The sequence below is a fragment of the Mesoplodon densirostris genome, chromosome 11 (assembly GCF_025265405.1).
Source record: "Mesoplodon densirostris isolate mMesDen1 chromosome 11, mMesDen1 primary haplotype, whole genome shotgun sequence".
In the NCBI taxonomy this organism is placed as follows: Eukaryota; Metazoa; Chordata; class Mammalia; order Artiodactyla; family Ziphiidae; genus Mesoplodon; species Mesoplodon densirostris.
Window position 1 is genome coordinate 76,234,660 of NC_082671.1, and position 21,685 is coordinate 76,256,344.

At 42.1% G+C, this 21,685-nt stretch overlaps 1 protein-coding gene across 2 annotated transcripts in view; it reads right to left on the bottom strand.

Moving 5' to 3' along the window:
• Nucleotides 1-3,506: 3,506 nt before the first annotated feature.
• The window catches only part of POLR3B (RNA polymerase III subunit B), a 113,642-nt gene continuing 95,463 nt past the window's right edge, over nucleotides 3,507-21,685 (bottom strand). For both annotated transcript variants that reach the window (XM_060113129.1, XM_060113130.1), the window contains exons 24-28: nucleotides 18,699-18,802; nucleotides 17,585-17,751; nucleotides 12,214-12,327; nucleotides 9,313-9,486; nucleotides 3,507-4,321 (exon numbers count right to left, since the gene is read on the bottom strand). In XM_060113129.1, coding sequence (XP_059969112.1) covers nucleotides 4,192-4,321; nucleotides 9,313-9,486; nucleotides 12,214-12,327; nucleotides 17,585-17,751; nucleotides 18,699-18,802 — 689 coding nt within the window. In that variant the 3' untranslated portion in view covers nucleotides 3,507-4,191. The remainder of the gene's footprint in view (nucleotides 4,322-9,312; nucleotides 9,487-12,213; nucleotides 12,328-17,584; nucleotides 17,752-18,698; nucleotides 18,803-21,685) is intronic.

A 21,685-nucleotide genomic window follows, 5' to 3' on the forward strand; every position in this document is an offset into this window, starting at 1 on the left:
AAACACAGGTTTAGAACCTGTGTTCTTATAAAAAACTTATTTGTTGAAGTATAATGTATATTCAGAAAAGTGAAAAATCCTGAGTATACAGCTCAGTGCATTTTCATTAACACACCCATGTGAACAACTCAGATCAAAAAAATATGGCCAGCACCCTAGAAGCCCCCTTCCTATACTACAGAGTCACCAGCCACCCACTCTACACAGTAACTGTTATCAAGATTTCTTAGATCATAGATTAGTTTTGCTTATTTTTGAATTTAAATGGAACTGATCCAGTACGTATTCCTTTGTATTTAACTTTTTTTTTACCCACTATTACAGTTATGAGATTATCTGTGATACTGTATGAGGCTTTTCATCACTATATAGTGTTCCACTGTGCAAACATCCCACAATTGATTTATTCCATTGTTAATACGCAGCGGTTATTTGTAAGTCGGGGCCATTACAATGGTGCTATTAGAAACGTTTCTGCTCACGCCTACTGATAACATACACACACTTTTCTGCCGGGCCCACCCACACCCAGGAAAGGGACTGCTGGGCACATTCAGCTTTAAAAGATACTGCTAGCAGGGCTTCCTTGGTGGCGCAGTGGTTGAGAGTCCGCCTGCTGATGCAGGGCACGCGGGTTCATGCCCCGGTCTGGGAAGATCCCACATGCCGCGGAGCGGCTGGGCCCATGAGCCATGGCCGCTGAGCCTGCATGTCCGGAGCCTGTGCTCCGCAACGGGAGGGGCCACAACAGTGAGAGGCCCGCGTACCGCAAAAAAAAAAAAAAGATACTGCTAGCAGTTCAGCCAAGGCTGCTGTGAGCTGGCGAATGTGTTGAGGGGTATAACGGACTGAATTGTCTCTCCAAAATTCCTACGTCGAAGCCACGGCTCCCAGTGTGACTGTATTTTTAGACAGAGCCTTTAAGGAGGTGATTAACATTAAATAAGGTCACAGGCGCCCTACTCCAATAGGACTGGTGTTCTTTGAAGGAGAGGAGGAGACCTGGAGCTTGCTCCCTCTAACACAAAGGAGAGGCCATGGGAGGATACAGTGAGAGGTGGGCGTCTGTAGCCAGGAAGGAACAGAGTCCTCACCAAAGACCAAATCTGTCAGCACCTTGATCTTGGACTTTGAACCTCCAGAACTGTGAGAAAATAAACTTCTGTTGGGTAAGCCACCAAGTCTGTGGCATCCTGTTGCAGCAGCCAGAGCGGACTAATACAAGGGGAAAAGTGGTGGAAAAGTTGGGTTCGCCTCAGTGAGCTTTCTTTCTAGGCCTGGTGTCTCGGCCACTCTGAGCATGCAGTTTTGTCTCCCCAACCCTTGGACTCTGCCAAAGCTTGGGAAAGGGGTGCAGCCTCTCAGTGGCTTTGACCTGGCTTTTTAGCCTCTCATCTTCGTGCCAATTCCAGCCTGGCAAACCCTTGAGGGAAAAAGTGCTTTGAGGGTGGCCTGCAAAAGGTTACTCTATCTTTACTGGAAATGGAAATCTAACTGGTAGTTTTTAAAACAGGAACTTACAAATAACAAAATAAAACTGTAGTAGTACTAACACCAATTCTGGCCTCTTTTTATTAATGTATTATTCAGTCAACTAGCTATTCAAATGTAGTATCTGCTAGTTTTTGACATTATCAACCCGACACAATTTTTTCCTCTAAGGATGTCTCAGTTTGGAACCCACACTTTCTAGATCTTTGATAACGTGGAGAACTGACTTCCTAGGTTAGGCGACTACCCTCAAAATGATCAGAACTGCCTGAACTGTTTTTGAAAAAAGAAGTTTAAGAAATTCAAATACTCAGGGGCATCTGAATTAAAAAAATTGTTACATTTAGTGATTGAAAAACAGAATCATGGATGAAACCCAGAGAGCCCTCCAAATCCGGAAGCCTGGTTTCAAGGCCCATACTGTTCCCTGTTAGTGGTGGGGCCCTAGGTGAGTCAGCCACTTGGTGCCTCAGTTTCTTTTTTTTTTTTTTAATATCTCTATTGGAGTATAATTGCTTTACAATGGTGTGTTAGTTTCTGCTGTATAACAAAGTGAATCAGTTATACATATACATATATCCCCATATCCCCTCCCTCTTGCATCTCCCTCCCACCCTCCCTATCCCTCCCCTCTAGGTGGACACAAAGCACCCAGCTGATCTCCCTGTGCTATGCAGCTGCTTCCCACTAGCTATCCGTTTTACACTTGGTAATGTGTATGTGTCCATGCCACTCTCTCACTTTGTCCCAGCGTACCCTTCCCCCTCCCCGTGTCCTCAAGTCCATTCTCTATGTCTGCGTCTTTAATCCTGTCCTGGTGCCTCAGTTTCTTTAGCTGTATAAAGGGCATAATCACGCTTGTGAAGTGTTCTTGAATTTCCAGAGCACAGCTAATCATTTGCCCTTGGGAGTTCCCTTAGCACTGCCGGGGTTAAGCCTTAGCACTGATTGAGGGACAGCGTTCCTAGCTGATGTCCTGGCCTCCTCCACTGGGTTCTGAGCTCCTTAGGGCAGAGGTCATGTCCTGCCCCTTCTATCCTCAGTACAGGGCCTCACACAAGGGAGGTACCGAGTACTGTGACATGACCCCCATGCCACTCAGCATGTGCTGGCAGCTCCTCCCTGTGTTCACTGACGTGGCACGCCTCACAGGGCGGGGCGATGGAGTCTTCAGCAGAGTTGATAAGTGGAGTTGTCACATAACGGGAAATAGTCAGAATCACCCTACAAAGCTCCTTACATGGCCCACAAAGTGCAGTACATATACATTCAATCTAATTCAGTCATCTTTAGGCACCATCACTTTTGAGAATGACAAAGCCAGATGCAAGGAAGGAACCACCGACAGAACCGAAGATCTGGGCATTCAAACTCCTCTGCCCTCGAAATTCTGAGTCCCTGAAGGGAATGGAGACACCTGGAGATGTCTGGGGAAGGTTTACTCCCCTGGAGCGTGTCCTGTGAAGCCTCGAGGACTCTTACACCTGAGTGAGACTGTCAAGGTTGGGTTCTCAAGTCAGTGACTAGCCTGGCTCCCTCTTTTGAAGAGTCCCAGCACACAGTAGCTTGGTAAAGGCTTTGAAAAAGTCCTTGGTATGTTTAACTGGGATACATGCAGTTTTTCAACCTTATTTGACACTGGACCTTGATTCCTGTTGGTGTATGATACCTATTAATATTCTGTGGGACATGTTCAATGTGACATGCTGGGAGTGCAGCCTTAGACCACTACTCAAAGCTTTTCTGACTTATTTTATAAACAATCCCTAACACAAATATTTATCTGCCTTCAGGGCACAGCAATTAAGAACAACCTAGAATTGGATGAAGAAGGCTGTCAGATTAAAAACAAAATGGACAGCTAACAGCCTGGCAGGAATGGAAAGGACAGAAAACTTATGGAGTATCCATGGAATTATTTTCAGATATTCAATAAATACTATTGTATGGTACGATCACGGAGGTTCAGAAGAGTAGCAGTCCTTAAGAAAATGTGACATCCTTGGCAAACTTGCTTAAGATGGTAGGAAGACATTTATTATCTTTACCAAGGTTAGAATTAAAAAGTTGGGTACATACAGACAAGGTTCAATTGTTGGGAAAATTTATCTTCTCACCGCACAAGATAAGAACCGCAACCCTCTTACCATTCGCTTTCCCAGCTTCCCGCAGTTGTCTTTCCTTGAGATACTGCTCAGAGCAGCCTCCTGGACAAAGGCCGAGTCAACCAACTCAAAAAGATTCTTCACGTCCTTCCAGCTTCATAAGAATCTGAGTTTTATTTAACCCCAAACATTTTTTTTTTTTTAAGGAGGAAGGTCTTTCTCATGAGTAAATTTCAAGATACCAGAACATAAATAAAAGTTTATTTATCTTTTAGGTCATGTCCACTTGTGAATCACATTCGGTACATGGATGAGAGACTTTGTTACAGTCCATGTCGTTGGCACCTCCTCCGTGGCCCGAGGCTCGTTGATTGAGGTTGTTCAGCCAGTCTCCTAATGTATAAAAAACCTCTCCATCAATTTTGTGGGGTTTTGTTGTTGTTGTTGTTGTTTGTTTGTTTGTTTTTGCAGAGAGAGAGAACATTCAAAGGAATTATTCCCTGGAGCAGAAGTGGTCCTCATCCCTTCCACCCTTCCGCTTTCCACTGTGTTTAGCATACTGACTATTCTCTTTAAATAACCGTTTTTTCCATCCTTACTCATTGTACTTGGACAGTTTCAACCTGGGGATAATGTTCATCGACTGCAGCTCCTGGAAGAGCAGCTTGCAGGCGTACGGGATACGCAGGGAGGACACGTGGCAGGACGACTTGCAGAAATGGCACCTGAAACCCAAGTCAGCTGTGTTAGACGGACAGCAACTCAGAGGTAGAGGCCTGCACACAGGAAGTGAGGATTTGCTCTGAAAATTCCATGACCATCCTATCAAGTCCATTCATTTTCTATTCCTCAGTGTTCAGTCACACTATCAAATATGTATGTATGTGCCCCCAAAATAAAAAGAAGCATCCAAGGCAGCACAAGAAAGAACAAAACAATATCACTCCCCCAGTTTTAAAAGCATGGAATTTTAATCAGTACTTCCACACTTCTAGACCTTTCTCCTTAAAATGCAAAATACCTGCCTATGTATTTATTTTGAATGAGGCCCAGAAATCGGAACCATCTGAAAGTTACTCAGATTTAGACGTTTTTTATTGTTGAAAGAGTTCCAAACCGATTGAATCCATGTCCATGTATTTGAAAAGCACCTACTACTCTATACTATTCTAGACAAGATGCTCAATTTGATTTCTGTCACTGAAATGCTTGAAGTGTGATGGGAAAGAGAAGACTTTCATATAGAAAGGTGGTATCCGATCAAATGCTACCTATTTTTCCAGCACTCTTCAAGCGTGGTTATTTCTCTTAGCCCTGGAAACCACTGCACTGAACAACGCGCTGGCCCTTGTGCAAAACCAAGGAACCTGTGTGCGTGTGCGTACATTCTCATTTAATCCTCACAACAGCACCTGCTCGTGACCACTGTGCCTGCTCTTCCAATTAGGATTTTCTTTTCCTTCAGGAAGAGCCAGTGAACTGAACCTAGATCTTAGTCAATAGCTACAACTAAAGAAGGGTCCCTGGGGAGAAAGTGAATTATTTTCTCAGGTTTCAGACCAAAATAGGACCTTACCCTATATCTCAAGGTCTGGGGCATGTGGGACAATAGGTTTCCAGTAAAAATCCTGAGACTTAATATGTAGAAAACTAGGTCATCCCAGTCAACAGGGGGCAAAATGAGTGCAAGAGGAACAGCAACCAGGGCTTAGAAGAGTCAGTGCTGACTGGGGACTAGAGCGAGACTCCTTAGTGAATGGTAAAGACCCTTCTGGAGGGCAGTAAGGCAATGTGTGTTAAAAACGTAGACACACGTTATTTCACTGAGTAATCACGAAAGTGGCAAAATATGTGCACAAGAATGTTCACGGTCACACTACTTATAACGCATAGTAGCATATGCATACTACTCCGGCATAAAGCAGGAGATGGCTCATGTGTCCAATAAGCAGTTTGTTCTGTGATTACAGGACATTTATGCAGAAGAATCCTGTGCAGCCATTAAACATGATGCTGTAGACCCACATTAGTGAAATGTAAAGGCGTCCAGGACACACTGTGGAGTAGAAAAAGCAGTTTGCTAAACAGTGTGATCACAAGGGGGGAGGTCCTCAGATGGGTTTCAGTAAATGTACGAAGTCCCAAAATCATATGTAACAAGATATTTTGGTGTACATATTTTTACTTTTATACTATTATCCGAATCTCAAAAGGGTTCATGACTGAAAATAAAAAAGGGTACAGGACTACTGACAAACAGAGATGTCCCCAAAAGAGTCACTAAAATGTTAATAGTGGTCATCTGTGGATGGGAGGAATTAGTGTGACTGTTTGTATTTCTTCTTTATATATGTATCATTAACATTTTTTATAACTTTGAATATTTTACAAAGAGCAGGGATCATTTTCACCATCAGTAAAATAAAGCTTTATTATTTTAGAAAAGAAAAGCATTAAGGCTGAGAATTTGAATATGGTGGTGAGTGAGTATGCAGATATGAACTTCTTGAGGAGAAGAGTATGGAAAAGGGATGAGCCATGATGGACCTGTGCTCGTGTCCCCACTAGGGGACTTACAGAGGCCTTGACAAGCACTGTGGAGATTTGATTCCATCAACAGTAATAACAGGAACATGGTGGATGACTTTTTCCTAAAAGATTATCTAAAGACCTCTTTAATGCATTATAGTTTAAGAATTATGTTTTTAATGTGCCTGGGTTGATCTAATTTACCCAGGAATCATGTTCATGCTTTAATTAAACTGGAGAAATGGATTTAACTGGGGCAACTTCTTGCTGATTCTCCTGTCCAGTACATTACCTGGTGACTTCAGGTCAAGCTAATCCACTTAAAACTTCCATATGTGCTGATTCATAATCCAGAAAGCCCACTAATCTTCTCTATTATTAAATATTTCTCCATCATTTAAAATGTTCCAATGCATGTATATACATACATGCATATGCGTATATATATATACACATAAAGAAAAATATTAAAATTTTTACCCTATTTCTGGAAGATTTCCAAAGAAAGAAACTTGACCCAAACAACAATAAAATAAACTGATTTTTTAGGGAAAAGCAGCAAAAGAAGGAGGCTGTGGCTTCACATGAGGAATGACTGTCCAGTAAAATATCCTCTACGAGCTAATTATCTTAATAGGGATTTTCTTCTCTCAGCAGTTTTCCTCTCTTTTGTGACTTATGCCCTCCATGTCTTCTGCAGAACAACAGTCTTGCTGTAAACATCCCCATAGCAATGCCTTACTAATGTGCAAATCACTGACAAAAGGCCAGTTTCAAGGTTCTGAACTGCTCTAATTACTCAGCCTCCATTGTGCTGTTCATTAAAGACCGACTTCCTCCAACAAACGCCCGTGCTCCCTCCCACACAACCCATCACCCACGATCAGGTAACGACGGGAAAATGACAGCATCATTGTGCTCCTCTGCCAGAAAGCAGCACGAGCAGGCTGCTAGACTACCAGACTGGATGAGGATTGTTTTCTGTTGGCAACAAGGGTATAAGTAGGCCACTCAAAATCAGACATATGGTATATCCAGGTCTGTTTCATGACAGTAAAGACCCTTAAACAGTGTAACCTGATTTAGTCCTCTTTCAAAGGATTTCAAATACAATATACATTGAACACATGAGCTTCTAAATCAGGCACTGCCATCAGATGATCTCTAAATGAGACAGAAACGAAGCAGGAAAGGAGATATGAATTTAACAGAATAATGTTGGGATCAATTATAGTTTATGTTAGTTTCCCTGAGTATTCAGAGGAATAGAGGGGAAGGTTTTCAAAGTGCATGAAGGAAGCTGGTCTACTGCTTCCTTTCTTTTTCTCTCTCTTTTTCTCCCTTTCTCTCTTTCTCTTTCTTCTTCCGTTAGGGGGCATGGGAGGGAATGTGAGGAGAATGGAGAAGCAAAGGAAACTCTTTTTGAAGTTTCATGGTCCCTGTTCTTAATAAAATGACTCCTCTGTACCATCTTTTCAAAATAAATTACTTAAAAATCCTTGTGCCAACTTTGAAGACCTAAGACCTAGGTTCCAGGCACCTTCCTATTATACTTTTTTGTTGCTGTTGTTACACAACCAGGACAATAAAATGCAAACTCAATATGCATTTCAAAAGACAAAAAGACATCTCAGAATTGAAACATCTGCTCCATGTCCCTGATATAAGAAACATCCAGGCTTATGCTTAGAATAATGTCACCTCATCCCTGCCACCTTATGAAAGGAACGGACTGCAAATAGCCACCTCTTGCGTTAGTTTTTAAAATGAAACTATTTCTTCACAGACAAGAAGAAACAGACAATGATTTCTTCTCATTAACTCTTCTACACCAAGAAAATCATAAAATAATTGGCTAAAGGGTTTTGTCATTTAACTAGCAAGGTGTATACTGTGTTCTAAGAAGCTCACTCATTCCGACTCTTGATTTGCTTTCATTCGCCAAGAAACTGGCAGCGTAAGGCGGCAAAAAGTTGGGGCTCTCTCTGGAAGGAGGCTTTGATGGGGAGCTCGATGGGAAAAAGGTGGTCTCTGTATTCCTCAGACTCTGGCAATGAACACTCATCTGGGCCTAACCCTGTCCTTCTGAGGATGCCCCACCCCCGCCCAGGGAAAAGGGGCTCTGGGACGGTGGGTGAGGGCTGATGAGGGAGTTGAGGCTGGTGGGTGAGGGCTGATGAGGGAGTTGAGGCTATTTCTTGTCCCCGCAGCATCTGCCTTATATACTTGTTAGACCTCATTTCTGATGGAAGAGTTGAGTAGAGACTGGGGAACTACCAGCCCTTCTGCCTATAGGAGTACTTCGGGGCTCTGGATCATGACTAACCCTAAACAGAGCAGCTGCACTTTGGTGGTAGAGTGGAACCATTACAAGGAGGAAAGGTGTTCTAACTATACAAACACGAACAAAAAAATATGTAGTAACATCTTTTAAGCTGGCCTTTGTGTACTGAGCTCTACACAGAAATTACAAATTTTGTGAATTACATAATTTACTTATTGACAATCCTAAGCAATTATATTTTATTTAGCATCAACCAGGTCACAGGCTGGAGAAGCAGGGGTAAACAAGACAGACTGGAGTTAGAATGAGCTAGAAGATGAGCTCCCTGTGAGCAGCCATTCATCCATCTTACTCCCCACTGTATTTCTGGGGCCTAGAACAGTGTCTGGACTTAGCAGATTCTTACTAAATGTTTGTTGAGTGAATGACTGAGACAGACACGGTCTCTGTCTTCATGGAATTCACAGTCCAAGTGTAAAGCAGAGAGAGTACAGACAACGTCCTGGCTCTGTCACCAACTTGCTACAAGAGCTGGGGCAACATACCTGGTTCTTTGGGTTTGAGGTTAAACGAGGGCATTCAACACAGTCTTCTATTAAAGGCTGCTAGTTAAAATATGCTGTAATTCTGAATCTGCTAGTACTTTTACAGATAAATAGTGTTATAAAAGGTACTCAAGATAATATTAAAAAGAAAACAAAGTCTCCTTGGGAGCTTAAACTCTAGTGGCTGTAGACAGCAGAACATTATTAGGCAGACAAACTAAGCATGTACATACAGAATCCCCAATTCCAGGAATGTCTGGATGGGGAAGGCTGGAGAATATGTGGGCATGATCCAAACTCTGAGCTGTGATTTAAGAGGCAAGGGATGTGGTATGAGAGACATGTGGTATCCACTTACCAGCCGGAGTACCCAAGAAGTCCGCACTGCCCACAGACATCAACCTCAAAGGCATCACTTGAAATCATCAGTCTCTCCAGTAAAAGCATACTTGCTCCATAACCGATTAAACAGTCACGTTCCATTTCTCCAAGACGCAAACCACCATCACGAGATCGACCTTCAGTAGGTTGCCTTCGAAACAAGTTAGACAAATGTGTTATTATTATACTAAACAAACAAAGAGGCAGCGTTGCATGCTAGCTAAGAGCACAAGGCTTCAGAGTGGGCTCACCGGGATTCAAACTGCTTTTAGACAGTGACCCAAAGCAGGCTGCCCAGCCTCTCAGCCTCATTTGTAAAACGCATGTTAGACAACCTATCCCAAAGAGGCTTAAAGGAGAAGAGATGTAACACTAGTGGTTGCTATTATTATTATTAGATAGAAATAATAATTACATAGTCTTCTGGGATATAATAATAAATTAATATATCATCATATAAAACAGCAGTCTAGCATTACTATTACCATCACTTTCATCATTATTAGCACAGTACAGTCCTCAAATCAGGGGGGAATGTCTTTTGAGTACTTTCAAAGATGTCTCAGTTCTGTTATTTAAAGGCAGAAAAACTAAGCAGAACGCACTATGGAAGAAACGTGGGTCCCCAATTGTTATTGCCAGGGCTCCAGGGAAGAGCTTTACTATTAAGAAATAAATTAAGCATGGAAAGAAGCAAAGAGAGTTTTATAAAACTTGGAATAGATCAGGAATCATCTGGAAGGATGGAGTACCTGAGCCAGATGGGAGGTTCCCCAGAGACTGGGAAAGTTCTGTGTGTCCCATTCAGGTCGTTCCTTCTTGTATGAGAACTGGGAAGCTATTAGCCCCCTGAATGGACTCCCTGTGGTTTCTGTATCTGCTGGGCTTGAGAATACTTTAAAAGGTTAGGAATCCAAGACCCAGAGATCTAGGTAAAATTAGGGGATTCTGAAACAACTCAGGCAAACCCACCTAGATCCCACCTAGGTACTGATGACAGAAATTATTAAAAAAAAAAAAAAGTAAAGAAAAGAAAGAGAAGAAGAAAAAAGTGAGTTCCCTGGCTGGTTGATTTTGGAGTGACAGTCCTTAGAGGTAGTCTGAGCAGGAGTGGACTATAAACCTCTTGTTTGCTTCATTCCATAGCATTTTTAATCTTTGTTGTTGCCTCCAGTTTCCCAAAGAGTTAAAAAGGTAAACACAGTGTACACCAGCACATGCTGAAATGTTCCCTTCTGTTGTTGAAAGTTACAATGGGAAATCAAATCGTAGATTATTTGTTGAAAGAAAATGTACCTATGAAAAACTTACAAATAGGTCTAAATAAACACAGTATAGTAGCCACTTCATAACTGAGCACGATATCTATGTTTTTATCTAGGGTGGGAGTCAGGGGCATCCCTACACCTGTGGTCACTGGACAAGTGAAGGGGGTCTGATCACATGTGGGCAGAACCCAAAACTTGGATTTTAACCAACTGAGATCAAACTACAAATACACTCCAGGCAGATTCATATGGAATACCCAAAAGTAATTCTAAAGCAGCAACGTTTTTTACACAACAAGGCAAAAAATAGGAAACATATTTTGAAATATGTTACTCTGAATAGTTTTTCTTTGTTTTTGTTGTTTTGTTGCTTTTTTTGGCCATGCCGCACGGTTTGTGGGATCTTAGTTCCCAGACTAGGGATCGAACCCAGGCCCTAGGCAGTGGAAGCGCGGAGTCCTAACCACCGGAGAATTCCCCGACATAGTTTTTGGATGTTGTAACTGAAATGGAAGTTCTGGAGGGGACAGCATTCAGGGGAGAGTTGCAGTGCCAGGTCAGAGTGAGCAGGGGAGTGGATATTTGTTGAGTCTCTCCCATGAATTGGCACTGTATACATTCTATTTTAAAACATCTGACATTCACCAGCATGCTGCAAAGTGGGAATTACGGTCTCCACTTCATATACGGGAAAAACTGAAGCCGAGAGGAGCTAAGTGATGTGTCCAAGGCTGGTGGAAGTGGTATAAGGTGGAGATGAGTTCGCATCCATGTCTGTATGTCTCCTCGGGCCCACCCTCTCTGGCAACCTTGGCACTACTGCCAGATTGAGCCGGGTCACTCTCGTGGTGAGAACTGACCTGTGCATTGTAGGATGTTCAGCTGCATCCCTGGTCTCCACCCACTGGATGCCAGTAGCTTCCTCGCCACCCGCCAGTTGTGACATCCCAAAATATCTTCAGACATTGTCCAATGTCCCCTGGGAGGCACAATCGCCCCTGGGTGAGAACCACTGCCCTAGACCCTGCTTCTCCAACTGGAAGATGTAGTACTAAGAACATGTGAAACCTAGTATTTATAATTCCCTTTCCCAACAACTGTACCCATTTATCAACACACAGACATTGTGCTTGGAATTGAGGACACACTGGTGAAAGGGCACATGTGGACCTTAACCTCCCAGAGCTTCTTCTAATAAGCATGCAAGTACAGGTGCCTTATGCTCCCGTAACAGTTTTAAAAAATGACAGTTGTGGCCTCGCTACCAAATAACATATGTATGTGTTTTCTGTGTACACATGGGAGCATTCAGGTGGATCGATATGTGTTCATGTAAAGTGTACCTACATTCGTATACTTGAACCTTGTAAAATAGGACCATATTTAAACATATTTAAATGCAAATGACTCTGTGAGGAGACTACTGGCAAGACCTACGGTGGGCTTGCTCTTGCACCTATGAATTGATTTTTAATTGGTTGCTATTTTTTCATTTTAATCAGACGTATGTGATTTTTGATGCCTAACACCCCAAATTTTGACATCTGCCTATTGCTATATCCGAGAAATGCAAGGTAGACTTAACCACATTATAAATGCTTTTCTCTTACCTGGTAAGGACAGCTCGTGGTCCCCGGGCCCGGGCATGCATCTTATCAAGCACCATGTGTTTCAGTTTCTGATAGTACACGGGGCCAAAATAGATGTATGCTTCCAAGGGTTCACTGCAAGAAAGGTCAGAGTTTTAGGTTAAGAAACTAAGTTTGGGCTAACAAGAGACAGCCTTTTCTAGGACTCATCACTGGCAGGCCCTTATTTATGAACAAGTTTATGACTGAATGAATGGAAGAGAGTGATTTTCAGTCTGCAGTGAACAAATATGCTAGAACTGAAAATATAAAAGTACCATGGATGCAATAAAAGATGCATTGTTCAATTAAGAAATAAAAATTTATGAACATTGGGGTGCAGTATATTTTCGAATCAGTTTTGTTTTTTTTGGATATATACCCAGGAGTGGAATTGCTGGGTCATATGGTAATTCTATTTTTAGTTTTTTGAGAAACCTCCGTACTGTTTTCCACAGTGGCTGCACCAACTTATATTCCCACCAACAGTGTATGAGGGTTCTCTTTTCTCTACATCCTCACCAACATTTGCTATTTGTGTTCTTTTTGATGACAGCCATTCTGACAGGTGTGAGGTGATTCTCACTGTAGTTTTGATTTGCATTTCCCTAATGATTAGCGATGTTGAGCATCTTTTCATGTGCCTGGTGGCCATCTGCATGTGCTCTTTGGAGAAATGTCTATTCAGTTCTTCCGCCCATTTTTAAATCGGGTTTTTGCTTTCTTTGATGTTGAGTTGTATGAGTTGTTTTTATGTTTTGGATATTAACCCCTTATTGGTCATATCATTTGCAAATATCTTCTCCCATTCAGTAGGTTTTCTTTTTGTTTTGTTGATGGTTTCTTTTGATGTGCAAAAGCTTTTCAGTTTAATTAGGTCCCATTTGTTTATTTTTGCTTTTGTTTGCTTTAGAAGATGAATTCAAAAAAATATTGCTGCAATTTATGTCAAAGAGTGTTTTGCCTATGTTTCCTCTAGAAGTTTTATAGTATCCAGTCTTACATTTAAGTCTTTGATCCATTGAGTTTATTTTTGTATGTGTTAAAGAATGTTCTAATTTCATTCTTTTTTATGTAGCTATCCAGCTTCCCCAGCACCACTTACTGAACAGACTGTCTTTTCTCCACTGTATATTCTTGCCTCCTCTGTCACAGATTAATTAACCATAAGTGTGTAGATTTATTTCTGGGCTTTCTATCGTGTTCCATTGATCTGTGTGTCTATTTTTGTGCCAGTACCATAATGTTTTGATTATGGCAGCTTTGTAGTATAGGCTGAAGTCAGGGAGCATGATTCCTCCAGCTCTGTTCTTCTTTCTCAAGATTTTTTTGGCTATTTGGGGTCTTTTGTGTTTCCATACAAATTTTAAAATTATTTACAATTGCCAAGGTATGGAAGCAATCTAAGCGTCCATCAACAGATGAATGGATATGTGGTGTAAGTGTGTGTGTGTGCGTGTGTATATATATGTGTATATATATATGTATATGTGTATATATATATATATATATATATATATATACACACGCACACACACACACATATATACACACACACATATACACACAATGGAATGCTACTCAGCCATAAAAGAGAATGAAATTTTGCCATCTGCAGCAACATGGATGGACTTGGAGGGCATTATGCTAAGTGAAATAAGTCAGACAAAGACAAACACTGTATGATATCACTTAATGTGGAATCTAAAAAATACAACAAATTAGTGAATAAAACAAAAAAGAAGGAGACTCACAGATATAGAGAACAAACTAGTGGTTACCAGTGGGGAAAGGGAAGGGGGAGGGGCAATATAGGGGTAGGAGAAAAGGGTTATTATGGGATTATATGAAATCACGTGTGAAACTTTTGAAAACTGTAAAGTACCATAAAATTTAAAGAATCGTTCATTCAATTAAAAAAATAGTGAAAAAAAATTTAAACAGGTTTTGAAACAGTGTGAACAAGACAGTCCCTCCTTCACTGCTGCCACCCTCGTCAGGCCACCACCCTTTCTTGCCTGGACTACTGCAGACAATACTCCAGTTGGCCTCCTTGCTTCCACTCTTCTCCCGCAACAATCTATTCTTCACACAAGCCAGAGTGATTCCTTCTAAATCATAAATCATAGCGGGTCATTTTTCTGCTCCAAATTCCCAATGGTTTCCCAATACATTCAGACTCTGCGTCACACAAATATTGTGTCACGGTCACAAGGTTTAACACAACCTGGCTCCTGTCCACCTCATTTGCTATTCCCCTTCCTCACCGCTCATTCTACTCCAGCAGCACTGGCCTCTTCATTGTTCCTCAAATGTAGCAAGCCCGTCTGCCCCAGGACCTTTGCGCTTACTGTCAGCTCTGCCTGAAACATTCTTCCGCCAGGTATTCACACGGCCCTGCCAAACCCTTCACCTCCTCCAAGAGGTGCGCCCCAATCACATTCTCTAGAGGCGCCTTCCTCCCACCCCAGCATCACAGTGCCAGTGCAGTCTCAACCCTCACCTTGGTTTTATGTTCTTCAGGGCACTTGTCACCGTTTGCTATTAAAGTACACATTTGTTATTTCTCTAATTATCGCCTGTTTTCCCCAGAAGTAAACGCCGCAGAATAAGCACTTCATCTCCTTGTCGCTGTGGCCCCTGCACTAATAACCCTGCCTGGCACACAACAGATACTCAGTAAACGTCTGTCACAGAGCTGACTCATGAGCCTTTAGAAAATCTGTAGTAAGTGTTTTAAAAGAGAGTGAATATTTAAGTGCTTTGACAGTGGAAAGAAAGCTTTTTTTTAAATATAAATTTATTTTTTTAAATTTATTTATCTTTGGCTGCGTTGGGTCTTCGTTGATGCGCGTGGGCTTTCTCTAGTTGCAGCAAGTGGGGGCTACTACTCTTCATTGCGGTGCACGGGCTTCTCATTGCAGTGGCTTCTCTTGTTGTGGAGCATGGGCTCAAGGTGCACGGGTTTCAGTAGTTGCGGTGCCTGGGCTCAGTAGTTGTGGCTTGCAGGCTCTAGAGCACAGGCTCAGTAGTTGTGGCGCACGGGCTTGGCTGCTCCAAGGCATGTGGGATCTTCCCAGACCAGGGCTTGAACCCATGTCCCCTGCATTGGCAGGCAGATTCTTAACCACTGTGCCTCCAGGGAAGTCCCTGCATAAAGTCCCTGAGATAAAGACCTCTTTATCTCAATTTTCTTAGTTGTACAACAAGGGGGCCAGACTAAGGTTCTTTCCAGCTTTAATAATAAATGATTCTAATTCCTCCACTGTATGGCTGCTCACAGTAGAATTTCCAGAAATCTGTCACCTAATGCCATTCTATCATTAACTGAATAAAGCCATATGCAATTTTTCCTCCTAGCTATGCTCGAAAATGCGACAAGGGATGAAAGCTGGTGGGTGAATATGTTTGTAAGCCCTTTATGAAACTTTCAACTAACAAGCTAAAGTAGTGTTTCTCAAACTTTGCAACTGAGTTGAATGGCCAAGAAATGAAACCACTTATTGGCTAAGGGCACTGGGGAAGGTGGTGAAGACAGAGCCTACAGCTGTCCATAGGAAGCAGAGCACAACCCATCCAAATCTTCCAGTAAAATTATGTTCAGAAGGGCCACCAAATTGATTCACTGGTTTTGCATACTTTCTGGTCAACTACTGCATTACTTCTGGATGAGAAGCAAAGACTAAAATGATCAGTTTAGCAGTGATAACTGTTTTTTTGAAATGGACCTTAGTTACTTCACTGAATCATTTTTGAAATGGACCATCACTCTTTTCCTGTAATGCGATTTCCTATAACACCTCAACTAAAGAAATCCACATTATTACAGTCTAGATAGGTCATTTGAGAAAGCAGGCAATATTTTTAACAGATACAGATTTTGGCCATTTTCATCATAACTGGATACTCTATTTGCAGCACTAACATCAAACTCTGTGTTCTCACACATGCTTCCACGCTGAGTTTCACTTGTGCTCAGGCAGTTTGAAACCTCAGAAGAGCGGCATAAATGCTATGTCCCAGAGTTTTATCTGGCATAAAATATGTAAGTGGGTCTTAATTTAAGCAACTGATTTGATCCTTTAAAACCATGTGTGAGTCAAGTTTGAAAACCTGATCATTTAGGGTAACCTCAGGGACAACTGTTTCTCCAGGGAACCAGGAAGACCCGGCGCTCTGCTGTGTCTCCCTTCAGGCTGCTTTCCAGCCTCCCCTCAGGCTGCAGACGCTGCCTCTTCCACTTCCCTGAACTTCCCAAGCTCTGCCCCTTGTCATGTGTTCAACACGCTTCTCCCCTGCGTGAAACACTCTCCAAATGTCTCTTCTCAGCCTTCGTTATCTCCACTGAAATAGCCACCTCCTCACAGGGGTCTTCTAACCTATTCTTTGCTTTCATTTTGGTGAGAGCTATTTGTACTTGTGTTGATGTGTTTTCATTCCTTTATTCAACAAACATTTATGGAGTGCCTGCTGTATGTCAGGCCCTGTGCTAGACACTGGAAATAAAACAGTAAACAAAAGAGACAAGCCCTGCTCTCATGTAGGTTACATTCCCATTGGAGAGACAGATAATGATATTATATGGTATTATTACATTACTTGATAATGATGAATGCTACAGAGAAAAATACAGCAGGAAATGGGCAACACTGAGTTGTGGTTTTAAAGTAAGTAGTCAGGGTAGGCCCTGCTGAGAAGTTATCTTTTGTCTTATTTTTTAATGTCTAGTAACGAATCTCAGTGGTCAGCCCCATAGGTCAGGGACCACGTCTATTTTGTTCACTGTTACATACTTAGTACCTAGCACATGTTAGGTGTTTAACACATCATTGGTGAATGAAAGGGCAAATGTTAGGCCTCAGGCTATCTGTCAGAGCACTAAGTATCTGATATTCATCATAGTAGTGCAAAGAAAGGCCAACAGTTAAGAGATTTTGTATTATAGACAATTGATGTGTTCTTTAAAAGCTGTGGAGAAATCCTATTTTGGTAAGTAAGATCTTTCTACTTTTTAAATGGGAGCCTTATCGGCAAAAGAGCACTCCTTAGTTTATTAGTTTTCTAAATTTGGACTTTCTTTTCTTCCCTCCCCCAGTTTCACTGAGATATAATTGACAAATAACAACATGTAAGGTGTACAACGTGTTGATGTGATATACACATACCGCAAAATCACTACCACCATAGCTTAGCTGCCACGTCCACCATAAACCTGGATTTTCTTGTATCAGATTTCTTAAAGGAGCAAAGCCGTATATCTTAAGGGATCTTATGCCTTATCATATTTTTACTTTTATCCTTTTACTTTAATAAAATCGTAATCTTCCTTTATGACGTCTAAACACATACTCACCCTGTGATGCCAGATGTAACATAGTCTTTCCCCAAGTAGTTATAACCGTGGCGAACGAGGTCCTCACACACATCCTTCACTTTACTGCCTCCAAACGCGGTGCCGTAGTGGAATCTGCCGTCTAACACGCCGGCCTTGCCCGCCAACAGCTCTATTAACTTTCCCACCTGTGGGATGTGAACAAATTAAGTGAGCACCTTCTTGTGGTTTAGGAATTCTGTCTGTTTATTTAGCTCTGGCCTATTTCTTCCAAAAGATTATAAGACTACTACTATTAATAAGAGTGATAAAACAGTAGTAGCAAATACTTATCCTCTCTTACTGTGACCTAAGTTTATGCCTCCAAGACCCCGATGGGATAGGTACTATTACCTCCCTCAGCTTACATCTGAGGAAACAGAGGGGTTAAGCAACTTTGAAGTCCCACAGCTGGTAAGTGTCAGAGCCAGGATGACAAAATGGTAACCACAGAAAGGGAGATACATTGATACATGGGGTTCTTCTGTTGAGGGGTGAGTTCATCACTCAGAAGACTGCTCTCGAAGGGAAGCCCAGACCTCTCCACACCCGCTCTGTAGAGGAGATTAGCCCCCACTGTCAGGGTCTAGGGACCTATTTATTTGGCAAGAGGTAAAAGGGCCCTTTCTGAAAATCAGTTTCAGGGCCCCAACTCCTCCGCTCACTACAAACCAACTGCCTGCCTTTTTCCTTAAAGGCAGCACCTCTGAAAACCGTATTAACTGGGCTTCCCTGGTGGCGCAGTGGCCAGGAGTCCTCCTGCCAATGCAGGGGACACGGGTTCGAGCCCCGGTCCCGGAGGATCCCACGTGCCACGGAGCAACTAAGCCTGTGCACTGTGGCTGCTGAGCCTGCGCTCTAGAGCCTGCGAGCCACAACTACTGAGCCCGTGTGCCACGATTGCTGAAGCCCGTGCGCCTAGAGCCCGTGCTCCGCAACGAGAGGCCACCGCAATGAGAAGCCCGTGCGCCGCAACAAAGACCCAACGCAGCTAAAAATAAATTAATAAATAAATTTATTTTTTTTAAAGATAACATTCCTTCTTAAAACAGAAAAACCAAAAAAAAAAAAAAAAAAAAAACAAACCCGTACTGACCGTCATTCGAGATGGGAAGCCATGGGGGTTCATTATGATGTCCGGGCAGATGCCAGAATCACAAAATGGCATGTCCTCCTGAGGGACGATCAAGCCACAAACACCTGAGGGAGAGAGGATTTCATGCCACGTAGAGCCGACCGGCAGAAAGGAAGAGCACAGAACTTAACTGGGGTCTCCCCGCTGCCATCTCTATTTCCACTGCTCTCAAACCTTCTCCGTGGTCTCCATTAAGAGTAATAAAAGCAACTTTCAACAATCCTGCTACACAAACAGTTCAAAAACGACTGTCCTTTAGAAAGGCACTGCAGCCTGCGGGTCGGCCTTCTGGCATGACACCCAACGTGCCGTCAGGCCGTCTGCCCGGCCTCTCCTGCCCCAGACAGGGGAGAGCAGTGGCTTCCCCACGCCCCAGCCCCGTCGTCGTTCCTGACGCTGCAAGTCAGCGGCAATCTCGCTCCTTGTCAGCCAGTCTGTGATCTGCTACCTAACGTACCCACAGCACAGGAACGCGAGTTCTCTGGCCACCAGAACTGACTGGGCAAGGGATGTGTTTAGACTGTGGTTTTAAAACCTGGGACAAGGAGTCCTTGTGAGTGGCTGATGTGCTGACAGGTCTACCTACTAGCTGCCGAGCCCTGGCTGGTGGGCTGGTTTCTGCCAGGGCTCCCCTGGCCGAGCCTAAGCTGCCCTAGGGAACTGCAATTCCTATAGCTTACGGCACGCTAGAAAAGTGACCTCTGATTGAAGTTGTAGAGTTGAACAAGAAAATTAAATGCCAAATTACTCTTGGAAGGCTGGAATTAGAAATGAAATTCTAAGAATGAAAACAAAACCAAACCCCACCAACTCTCTCCACTCTACTGATGGTCTCTTAAATTAGTTGTACTTTATTACTCCCTAAATATTATTCTAACCTGTAAGGGATCTTATTGCTTAAATAGTTTTAAATTCCTCTGATTTCTTTCTTGGTAGAACGACTATACGCGTACAATTTAGATTGTTCACCACAAGCTACCTAATTCAAAATTAGAAAGCTAGTGTACAATGGCATTGGACCAAGAAAAAAATGCTTTTATATTTCTTAACATGAAATTTCTTTTCCTTTGTATACAAAGTTATCAACCATCTGCACCTATTGAAAAGAAACTGTTCTCAAAGAAATGTTTCTTTCCTCAGTTTGATTTCTACATAATTACTCAAACTATTTTAAAATAAAATTTTTGTGCATGTTATAATCACCAAGACCTGAAGTCTAAAGAAAAAGAGTGCCATCTGCCTATTTAACATCGGTTATCCATGTTCAGATTTCCAGTGGCTACGAACAATATGGTAATTCGGTTTATGAAGTTGAATTCTAGAGCATGCCTTTTTGGTTGAAATTGTATTGTTTATTATAAAGAACATATGCTTTCCTACATTAAGCCCAGAAACATTCAGTTCACTTTATTTCAAATTCAGCTACAATGTGTTAGAATTTAAATCAAGCAGAGTCTGTGACCCTCCTTTCTCCCCTCCAAAAATCCATCTTGTCCACACTGAAATTATCTGACAAAACACTAGCGCTACTGGGAAATCTACTCTGAAAGACATCAAACTGTAAATCTAGGTGCAACCGACAACAACATTGTTTAGCAGTGAACAAAATGTTAAAAACAGCAATTCCTAAAGAGGCCAGTCCCGGGGACGTGCTTGGGTGAGAATGTCACTTTGGCTGGTGAGGAGGTGGAAGGTCCAGCTACATCCCTTAAAAACAAAACTGAAGAAAAGCCTCGGCACCCCTTCAGCAGCAGTTCACAGGGGGATGCTGGCGTCTGCTCAAGAGGAAGCTGCCTGTTCATCCCCGACAAGAGAAGGTGGGAGTGAGGTGCAGGAGGTACAGAAACCCACTGCGGAAGCAGGACATACTCATATTGGGGGAGGGTAAGGAGTGGGATGATTTGCATTTTGTATTCTCAGTCTTAGTTGACAAGTTTAATCAAGCAAATTTAACTTCATTTTGTTATTAAAATGAAAGCAATGCTGCCTCCCCTGAAATCTGAACCTCCAATAACTCTGCTTGAAATCTGATTAATATTTGGTATAGAGATTCCTTTCTTAGGAAGTTATTTTCTTATCAGCCCTTTTCTGACATTGCAGTTTAAAAATACATTGGTTATATAAGTCACTTACAGATTTTTTCATGCCCTTATAGGAATGGCTTTGGCCACATCTGAATCAAGGGCACCTGTAAGCCAAAAATTAAATCTTAGCTAACTTAAAATTACTTTAGGCTCTGAAAACCCTTTTATATGCCAAGATGGTTCCCATAGCAGACAGGCCTGTGTTGTTTGTTTTGTGTGAAAGTGAATGATAAAAGATCCATGAAATCGACACAGAAAGCCAGAACAGCAGAAAGAACTGAGGGCTCTCCATCATTGCGGCTTCTACCCTCTGCTGACTTGTGGAACAATGGAAGCTACACATCCAACTGCAGATCTAACACAGCTGTGCATTTCATTAGATGAAGAGCACTAGTGACACAAGTAAATAATTAACTTATTCTGGTCCGCTGACTGTGCTTATGAGACCAGTCATAGCTGACAGATTTTAATACAAGTTAACACAAAGAAACCATAATGAGCTTAGAAGTTAAAACAAAATATTTAGACAGAATTTGATGATCTCGAATCTCAAATTAGACAAATGATTTTTTAAAGTTTGTATTTTACTGAATTCACTTGGTGGGGGGAAGAGAGTCCTCAATCTTAGAACCAGACTTCTCTTTCTTTTTTTAAAGGTATTTCTGTTTCAGAATTATTCAAATCCTTAATTAAAGTAGGAAGGTTTTTTCCTTATTTTTCAAATGAAAAATTAAAACTCTGGTTTCTCCAGGGACAGAGGCATAAAAATCTCTTCCAATATTTAGAACTCTTAAAAGTTATAGTTCCTTTCCTTTAACACTGGTTTAAAAATGTAAATGATATGCAGTACGCTTCAGTGTGTTA